This window comes from Sorex araneus, chromosome 2 (genome assembly GCF_027595985.1).
Source record: "Sorex araneus isolate mSorAra2 chromosome 2, mSorAra2.pri, whole genome shotgun sequence".
In the NCBI taxonomy this organism is placed as follows: Eukaryota; Metazoa; Chordata; class Mammalia; order Eulipotyphla; family Soricidae; genus Sorex; species Sorex araneus.
In genome coordinates, this window is record NC_073303.1 from 237,631,089 (window position 1) to 237,641,615 (window position 10,527).

Here is a 10,527-nt window from a genome sequence, read left to right on the forward strand (position 1 = left end):
AAAAGACAGTGGTGCTCTTGGGCATGTCTTGGAGAATAAGTTGTTCAGTGAAGACAGCACTGTGGGGTTCATGAGCAATGATTCCTGCAATCATTTAGGAGAGAAGCAGATGCTTCCTGACGCTGTTGACCAGCAGCAAATGCAGAAGTAGCAACAGATGTGAGTGGAGTGGCCGAGGCGGGGGGTGGGGGCGCGGGGAGACACATCTTGGGAGTCTCCAATATATTTCGAAGGAAAACCAGTGTGTCAAACTAGTGCAGGACTGAGTAGTGTTGCCTCACACTTCCTCGTGTCCTCCTTCATTTACCACACCCTTGATGAGCATGGCTGACTCCTGGCTCTGCACTCAGGAATCCCTCCTTGCCGGCCTATGGGGTTCGAATTTACCCTCAGTCATGCAAGGGGAGGGTCCAGCGGGCAAGACTGGCAGCCTCAGCTGGCTTCTTAAGTGGTTTCCACTCAGGACCTTTCTCAGGGAGAAGTCCCTTCTCCAACTCCCCCCATGGCACCCCACCATTTATAGGCTTAAACAGGGCCCTGCATGTAAGGCTTTGATGAATGATAAATCAAGCATTTATTAAGAGAAATATTCATAAATACCTATAGTCAGGCTTTAGGCTGTAATACAGTGCTTAGGGTCTAATCTCTAGCGTGGTTTTGGGCCTCCAAGGCCTTGCTTCTCAGTGATTCCTGAGTCCACAGCCAGGAGTAAAACCTCTGCACTGCAGAGTGTGGTCCCAAAGTGGGAGAAAAAAATCAATCCCATAGGGCGTTTGCCTTGCACGCGGCCGACCCGGGTTCTAATCCCAGCATTCCATATGGTCCCCTGAGCACCGCCAGGGGTAATTCCTGAGTGAAGAGCCAGGAGTAACCGCTGTGCATCACCAGGTATGACCCAAAAACCTAAAAATTAAAAAAAAAAAATCAACCCCGAACCAAAACACCAAAACAAAACATGATCAAGGGTCATGATTGATTGTTGATATTCATTTATTATTTGGTGTTTGAGCATTGCCTAGTCCTGACTCCTGGTCCTATGCTCAGGAGTCACTCTTGGGTGAGCTCGGGGGACCTGATGGTGTGCAGGGGATGGATCTTGGTCAGCCTCATGCACAGTCCCTGCCCTCCCACTGTCCTGTGGCCGCGGCAGTCGGGATGATCTTGCTTTTCTGCTCTTTGTGTCTCATCATTGCCAGACACCTCTTGCCAAACAGTCTCGATCATGGTAATGAAGCTCCCGCACAAGCCAGAGGAGTCCTGAGGCAGACTCAAGCCTCTCTGCACCCCAAAGTCCTGCTGCTGCTTCTTCTGAAGAATGTTTATTCCCTCAGCACCCCCGAGCACTTCCCCACAGCTCTCCTCCAAGTGACCTGGCTCAGAGGGGTATCTGCTGTCCAGCTACTGAGGGAACCCCGTCTCCCAACTTGGTTGCCCTCAGGCGATGCCCTCAGTGGGGCGCTGGCACCTGGAGCTCAACATCTCAAGAATGCCAAGTATGTGGGGAGACCTTCAGTGTCGCCAACCTGCTGACGCATCACATCAGGGAGAACCACAAGGAGACGTCTTACGTGTGTGAGCTCTGTGGGAAGGGCTTCCGATATCCCATGTGCCTGCAGGCTCATGCCGAGATCCTCGTTGACCTTAAGAAACCCTTTAAGTGTCCTGAGTGCCCCCAGAGTTTCAGGTATCTCTGTATGCTGTGCGCCCACGCCCATCTGCACTCTGGGGTTAGTCCTTTCACCTGCGAGCAGTGTGAGAAAAGCTTCAAGAGTCGCTTGGATCTGTGTAAGCACAGCAGCACCCACACCGGGGAGAGGCCATATGACTGCCCTGAGAGAGGCAAGGCATTTCGGCATAGCAGCACAAGGGTCAGGCACATGCGCATCCACTCAGGCGAGCGGCCCTTCCAGTGTCCTGAGTGCAGCAAGGCCTACCACAACCGCTCCTGCTTCAGAGACCACCTGCAGACGCATAAGGCGAGCGAGGCTGTCAGCAGGGCGAGCGAGTGTGGCAGAGTCTTCTGCAACCCCCAGAACCTCCGCCATCATGTCAGGAGGTATCACGAGGAGCAGCTGTTTGTGTGCCACTGCGGGCAGAGGTTTGGCCGGGCTACAGCCCTGCACACGCACGTCTGCCAAACCCACACCCAGGAGAAGCGCACCCACGCTAACGTGCACTCGGGGGTCAAACCTTTCGCCTGCGAGCAGTGTGGGAAGAGCTTCAGGATTCGATCGCAGCTGCGTAAGCACATCCATACCCACTCCGGAGAGAGGCCGTATGACTGTGAGCAGTATAGCAAAAGCTTTAGGACTCCCTCGCAGCTGCGTAAGCACATCCGGACCCACTCCGTGGAGAGGCTGTATGACTGTGAGCAGTATAGCAAAAGCTTTAGGACTCCCTCGCAGCTGCGTAACCACAGCCAGACCCACTCCGAGGAGACGCCGTATGACTGCGAGCAGTGTGAGAAAAGCTTCAAGACTCGCCGGGAGCTGCGTGTACACAGCTGGATCCACACCGGGGAGAGGCGGTATGACTGCCCTGAGTGCAGGAAGACATTCCGGCGTAGCGACGCCAGGAGTGAGCACATGCGCATCCACACGGGCGAGCTGCCCTACACATGCCTGCAGTGCGGGAAAGGTTTCCGCACAACGGGCACCCTCCAGCGCCACCTGGTGACGCACACGACCCAGAGTCTCTTCCAGTGTCCAAAGTGTGACAAGGCCTACAGATGGCGCTCCTCCCTCTATTACCATCTGTATTCGCACAGGGCGACCCAGCCTCTCACCTGCGGGGATTGTGGCAGAGTCTTGAGCCACCCTAAGAACCTCCACCGGCACGTCAGGAAGTATCACAAGGAGCAGCCGTTTGTGTGCCACTGCGGGCAGGGGTTTCGCCAGGCTGCTGCCCTGCACACGCACATCTGCCGAAACCACACTGGGGAGAAGCACTGAACCTCTCTTCTGCTCTATGCCGGGATACTCACCTGGTCTCCTACCAACCTGTGGGGAAAGAAACCTTGGGGTTGCAAGAGCGTGTGGGGTGCAAGTCCATGTGTCAATTTCTTATGCCCCAAAACTCAGGGTACATCATTTCTTTCTTAAATCATGTTGGGGCTACAACTGATGATGCTCAGGAATGACTTGAGGTTCTGCTCCCAGCAAATTAGTCCTGGTGGTTCTCAAGGGATCCTGTGGGATGCCAGGATCAAAACCTGGGCCAGCCACATGGAAGGCCAATGCCCTACCTGCTGTGCTATTGTGATAGCCCCTGGAAACTGTAATCTCGGCTGCTGTGAAGTCATTTGGACTTGTGGAGCCTCAGGAGAGAGTCTAGTGGGGAATTATATTTGAGTGACGTTTGTTCCTAGTGTTTATATTTCTTTGGAGCCGACACCCAGTGCCGCTCCAGGCAGATTCCTGACTCTGCTCTCAGGGATGAATCCTGCGTGCCTTGGGGATCCTGTGATATGTCCCAGGTCCCACCTGGGTCAGTTGCTGCATGGCCAGCACCTTCCTCTTTACTATGGCTCCTGCTCTGAAATTCTATTTTATTTTAAGCTGCTGCATGATTTCCACGACTGTTTCAGGTAGGGTTTACAAGCATCAAGTATTTTCAGAGATTTTATTATTATTATTAGTTTTAGATGGATACAGGTTGGTACTCAGGGTTTCCTCCTGGTTCTGGAGTCAGGGATCACTCTGACAGAGCTTTGGCATTGTTCGGGGTGTTGCGTATCATACCCAGATTGGCTGCATGCAAGCTGGACTCCCTGCCCGCTGTCTTACTCCTCTGGTGACACTGATGGAGGCAAAGCTAGTACTGACCACAGTGAAGATGTCTGTGGCTCAGACAACTAAAAGCAGCCCTATGAGGCCAGTACGATGTTCAACCACAGGACCCGGACAAAGAGAAATGCCAGCAGCAGAGGCAGACAGACAGGTGGTAGGGATTGGTGTTGATTCAACACCCAGAATGGAACCTCTTCACAGATCTGGGCTTCGAAGAAGATCGTTTTTCTTCTATCACAGTCATTGGTACATCAGTGTCACATGACCTTTGGTCACTATGGTAAACATTGGTAGCTGGTCAGTTGGACAATAACCCTCCTAGTGGCTTAGTTAGACCTGTGCATCTGCTTACCCTCCTGTGTGAACATTTAGAGATGTTAGTGACTCTACAATAAATGCCCATTCATAATGAATGTCAGTGTTTTAATTTCCCAGGGGAAGCATCTTGATTTATTCTCTTGATCCTGTATATGGGAATAGAGAATCTCCTTCCCTCTGGAGCTAGAGAGACCCCTTCATTGTGCTATGTGTGTTTAACAAACTGAAGTTTCCATGTATGAGAAATGGAATAGGTCACTGTGCAATGGGGAAAACTTGCTCTCTTGGCAATTGTGGTAGGAGTTTCCTCATCAAAGGACAGAAGAGTGGAGAGGGTGCTGGCCTGGCACACAGCCATCATATTTTCTGTGAATCTCCACCAAAGAACTTGTTGCCTGTCCCATATTCCATGTAGCCCTCGGAACTGTGATAAATCTTTTTCAGTTTTTCCTGGATGTAGACTAACTCAGGTGAGTTGCAGTGAAATAATGGCCACATTGAGTTCCATATAGGTTTGTGGGGGTGGGAGGCCTGGGTAAACCTGAGCTCAGATCCTCTGATTAGGGTGGAGCAGCCTGGCCCAAGTCATTGAGTGCTGGGGTTTCTTATTTTGGGGGGGGGGGTGTTACACATCTACTGGTTTCAAGGCTAAATCTTGGCTTGATGCTCAGGGATCACTCATGGTGGGATAGGGAGCCTTTATGGGATGCCAGGTATTAAATTGGGGTCAGCCACACATTGGGCAGGTTCTCTAACCACTGAATTACCATCCCCGCTCCCTGAGGTTTCTGAAAACAACTTTGAGGTTTTGTGTTTTTTTTTTCAGGGCTTGTGGGGGACCCACACCCAGCAATGCTCAGGGATCACTCCTGGCAGTGGTCAGTGTGCCCTATGGGTGCCGGGGATCTAGCTTAGAATGGCCACCTACCTGGCCAGTGCTCCTCCGCTGGCCTTTCTCCCAGGTCCCCGCTCTTTTACAATTCCTGTTGTGCCTAGTGAGGGGTGACCCTGGGATGTTAAATGACCCCATCTTGCACTTTGGTGTTGATGCTGCTGTTTCTGTTTCTTTTCTTTTTCTTTTATTTTTAATTTTTAATTTTTTTTTATTGAATCACCATGTGAAAAGTTACAACACTTTCAGGCTTAAGTCTCAGTCACACATTGATCAAACACCCATCCCTTCACCAGTGCACATGTTCCACCAAGAACCCCTGTATACCTCCCATCCCACCTCCACCCCCCTGCCCCCCGCCTGCGTGGTTGATGATTTTCACTTTACTCTCTCTTTACTTTGATTACATTCAATATTTCAACAGAAAAGTCACTATTATTATTTGGAATTTTCCCATGAAAGACAGACCTACTGAAAAGGCAACACTTGATAATTTGTTTTCCATTGCTGAGAATGAAGAGCAAATGAGGTGGCCGCGCGGTTTTGGATTTCTGTATTTTAGTAACTAAGTCCAGAGAAATTTCTGCAAGAAATTGCATCAAGGCAAGCTCGTACCGCTGTTTAGTGGCCTCCGGGATCATGGGTGTTCAGCAACTGAGGGACCGCACATGTGCAGCCGCCCATCACATCTCGGCAGAGAGCGGCACCAGTTAAGCTCCCCCATCTGAGATCTCCTGCATATCCTGTCACTGCAAGTCTGTACCTCTCTTTAGTGGGCCTTATAAGATAGCAGTCACCACGCCGCCACCAGGGAAAGGAAAAACCGAGAGAGAAAAACCTGTCCCCTCCTGGGGCATGGGGCCGTAGCTTACTTCACAATCTAGAGGCACTTCAGCAAGAAGCTGCTGGTGCCAAAAGTAGATAGATGGCCTCCGGGATCATGGGCATTCAGCAACGGAGGGGCCTCACGTGTGCGGCCGCTCGGGTCACATCTCAGCGGAGAGCATGTTTCTGTTTCTTCTGGGGAGTCCAGACTCTGCTGGGTCAGGGTTACTGGAGGTGAGAACTTCCAGCACTTTCTAATCTGGTAAAAGCCAGAGGAACTCAGTCTAACAAACTCTTTCCTTTTAGGTTACAATCAGCAGTGCTCAGGTATTATTCCTGGCTTTTTGCTCGGGAATTTAGGGGGTGCTGGGGATTGAAACAAAGTCAGTTGCATATAAGACAAGCTCCCTATCAGCTGTACTACCTCTTGGGCACCACTAATGAATTCATATTTACCAAGATGGTATAAGGTGAAGAGTGTGCTACCATATTCTCTGCAAGCAACCCTCTGCTGCCAGTTATTTAAAATTCAGAGTTGGAGCAATAGTGAGTTGGAGTGTGTGTGTGGGGTGTTTCCCTTCACTCAGTAAACCTGGATTTGATGCATAGAATCCCTTATAGTCCCTTGGTCCCATCCAAGAGTAACTCCTGAGTCCAAGCTAGGAGTAAGGCCTGAACACTGTCTAGTGTGAACCCCCTCTCCCCCAGAGAGTTCTGAGAAGTGTCCTAGATTCCCAATTGGCCCTGCTCCCAACCCAGACCAATATGTGAGGCAGCTGTAATTCTTGATGTTCTGATTCGCACCTGGAGACCAGGAGTTGGAGGGATTTTCTCCCTAATAGGCTGGGCATCTAGATTCTTCCAGGAGCCACTGATTGAGTGAACAGGGACTTTTTGATTTTTATTTTATTTTTTGGGCCACACCCGGTTCTGCACTCAGGGATCACTCCTGGTGAGGGTGCCGGGGCTGGAACCTAGGACAGCTGTGTGCAAGGCAAAGGCCGCCTTGACATGCTGTGGGATCTCACCAGCCTCTAGGAGAGCCTGTTTGGATGTTTTCCTGGGCCTTCTGCTGACTTGGAAGGATTGAATCAGTGGGAGCAGAAGTGGGAGCAGAAGTGGTTATCGAAGATGATTCTGATTGGCCCTTTTCACCTCACGCACCCTCAATGTCATCCAATCAGAGGTAGAGAATGGGCAGTCGGGGCGGGGAGGTAACCGCAGACGGAAGGAGGCCCCAGCCCTGAACCTGTTCTAGGCTCCCTGAGCTCAGCCCAGTGTGGGCTCTGGACCCACTTCAGATCCTGGACAGAGATGATAAGCCCGACATATACCAGATAAGGAAGCACTGCAGGGAGCGCAAAGACGGCCTAGGAATTAGACCAGGTGGCCAGGAAGAAGTTATCTAGACCAAGTGAGGGTGGAGACAGGGGAGTGGGGGAAGGGGGAGGGGAGGGTTGAGTGACATATCTGAGGCATCTGGACTAGACAACTGAACAGTTCACTGAATTTCATTTTTTTTTTTTTTGCATTTTTGTTTGTGTTACGTTCCGGGATGTGCCGTGGTTACTCGTGGCTCTGCACTAAGTAATTACTCCCAGGGTGCTTGGGGGACCATATGGGATGCCAAGGATTGAACCTGCATACAAGGTAAATGCCTTATCTGCTGTATTATTGCTCCGGACCCTTAATGAATTTTTACTTTTTTTTTTTTTTTAACTTGGGTCACACCCAGCAATGCTCAGAGCTTTTCTCGGGCTCTGTAATCCGGGATCACTCCTGATAGGGCTATGGGGACCCAGTGTGGTGCTGGATATCGAAACTGGGTCATTTGTCTTCAAGACAATCACCTTACCCAATTCAGGGCCTCTAAAACTAACAACTTTTGTTTTGGTGCCACACTGGTCATGCTTATGGGTTACCTCTGGCTCTGCAGTCAGTAATTACTCCTGGCAGTGCTTGGGACAGTATATGGGATGCCAGGGATTGGACCCGGTTTGGCCGCATGCAAGGGCGCCCTCCCTACCATACTATTGCTCTGGCTCCTTCCTTTAGAATCTTTATTATGTTATAGGGTGTCTTTAGCTACAAGAAACTTCAGCAAGTATGCTAAACATCGGTGGCTGGTCAAATTGGACAATAATCCTTTTAGCAGCTTAGACCTGTGCATCCGATACTGTGTCAAAGTTTAGAGACATTAATGAATACAATAAATGTCTGTTCATAATGAATGTCAGTGTTTTCATTTCCTGGAGGAAAGCATCTTTGTTTATTCTCCCGCCCCTGAATATGAAAGAAGAAATCTCTTCCTCTGGCGCTAGAGAGACCCCTTTGTTGCTGGTAACAATGTTGAACAATGCTGCCTGAGCCCCCATTCCTCATTGCCATGGAAACGGTAGTAAACTTTCAATTTTTCCTGGATGTTGGTTAACTCAGGTGAGTGTTGCAGTGAAAATGATGGCCACGTTGAGTTACATAGATTTGGTCACGAAAATGTGGGTGACTCCTCCCCAGGTGAATGGTTACTTGTTTGTAGTCAAGAATATCATTATCCACTGGTGGAGTAATAGTACAGTGGAGAAACCACTTGCCTTTCACACGGCTGACCCGAGGTGGATCCCTGGTATCACTCATGGTCTCTGAGCACTGCCAGCAGTGATTTCCTGAGTGCAGAACTAGGAGGAATCCCAGAGCATCGCTGAGTGAGGCTGCAAAACAAAAATAAGAGAATATCACTATCCATATGCTCAAACTGAATTAGGGCAACTCATCACAGCAGGAGTTATAAAATGAAAAGCATTTTCAAGTACCCCTAGGGGAAAGCTAGAGAAATAAACTTAGATGCCAGTGTGTAATATTTTCAAATCAAGTGATGATTATTGGAGAGAAATAAGGAGAAATAAGTCAGGAATTACTCCTGGCAGTGCTCAGGGGACCATATGGGATGCTGGGAATTGAACCCCAGTTGGCCACGTGTCAGGCATTTGCCCTACCTGCTGTGCTACCACTCCAACCCCAAAATTTGTTTTTTTTTTTCTTTTTGGGTCACACCTGGCGATGCACAGGGGTTACTCCTGGCTCTGCTCTCAGGAATTACTCCTGGCGGTGCTCAGGGGACCATATGGGATGCTGGGAATCAAACCCAGCTCGGCCGTGTGCAAGGCAAACGCCCCACCCGCTGGGCTATCGCTCCAGTCCCAAAAAAATTTGTTATTTTTTAACTGAACTATTTTTGTTTTTGTCCTTGGGCTACTCTGGCAGTGCTCAGGGCTTACTCTCTCCTCTGTTCTCAGGAATCACTTCTGGAAGTGCTTGGGGGACCATATGGGAGCCTAGGGAATCAAACCTCTCTCAGCTGCTGACAAGACAAGTACTCCAGCCACTGTACTATCACTCTGGCTCCGAAAATAAGTTTTTATGTAGGAGCACTGTTATTCATTCAGCCACTGATTAAGCTGAATGAAGCAGGCATGAATTCCACATTACTTAAAAATTTTTAATTGAATATTTATGAGAAAGACCATTACAAAGTTATTCATAATTGGGTTTTAGTCATACAATGATCCAGCACCCATCCCTCCACCAGTGTACATTTCCCACCACCAATGTCTGCTGTTTCCATCCCACCATCTCCCTTACCTCACGCTGACCCCCAGCCTCCCTCCATGACAGGCACTTTCCTTCTTGCTCTCTCTCACCTTTTCCTTTTCTGCATTATGGTTTACAATACAAGTACTAAAAGATCATCATGTGTGTTCAGGGCATTCAGTCTTGAAATAAAATTTTTATTTATTTATTTTTTTGAGTTCACCCAACAATTCTCAGGGGTTCCTCCTCGCTCTGCACTCAGGAGTCATGCCTGGGTGTGCCTGGGGGAATCATATGGGATGCCAAGGATTGATCTTGATTTGGAGGCATGCAAGGCTCTATCTGCTGTCCTACCGCTCCAGCCCCCCAACTTTTTTTTTTCATTTTTAAAATTTTATTGAATCACCGTGAGATGGGGCCAAAAAAATCTTAATAGAAATTCAATACCTTGAACATCTCAGGACGTGGCCCCCAAATCCAAACCAAACAAGCATCAATGTTGCCACCTCGAGATGCATCTACAAATCAAGTTTAAAGTGTAGGGGCTGGAGCAATAGCACAGCGGGTAGGGCATTTGCCTTGCATGCAGCTGACCCGGGTTCAATCCCCAGCACCCCATATGGTCCCCTGAGCACCACCAGGAGTGATTCCTGAGTGCAGAGCCAGGAGTAACCCCTGTGCATCGCCAGATGTGACCCAAAAAGCAGAATAACAACAACAACAACAACAACAAAAATTTAAAGTGTAAAAGACCTGGTAATTAAAAATTTAAAAAATAATAGACTAATGGCTGGAGAGATAGTACATGGTGTAAGGTGCTTGCCTTGCATGTAGCTGACTGGATTTTCATTCCCTGGCATCCCATAGGGCCCCTTGAGCACTGCCAGGAGTGATTACTGAATGTAGAGCTGGGAGTAATCCCTGAGCATCACTGGATATGCCCTTGCCCCCTCCCCAACAAAACAAAACAAGAGACTAGCAATTTAATTTCTTTGAATGAAGTAAAATGGTTAAAATGTTCCCCAAGGTTAAGTGTAAGTGGATACATATGTACTGATAGGAAATATCTGAGAAAATCAATAAAGTGCAAAAGGATGTCCTCATGGGGAATAAACG

The 10,527-nt window shown here is 49.0% G+C and overlaps 1 protein-coding gene across 1 annotated transcript; it reads left to right on the top strand.

Moving 5' to 3' along the window:
* The first annotated feature begins 1,877 nt into the window (after positions 1–1,877).
* LOC101546240 (zinc finger protein 699-like) lies at positions 1,878–2,951 on the top strand. Its single transcript, XM_012935194.1, has one exon. The coding sequence runs from the start codon at positions 1,878–1,880 to the stop codon at positions 2,949–2,951; it is 1,074 nt and encodes a 357-aa protein (XP_012790648.1).
* The last annotated feature ends 7,576 nt before the right edge of the window (positions 2,952–10,527 follow it).

What these genes read in the sequence shown, in the direction of transcription:
- LOC101546240 (XM_012935194.1), top strand. Translation starts at nt 1,878, where the DNA reads ATGCGCATCCACTCAGGCGAGCGGCCCTTCCAGTGTCCTGAGTGCAGC.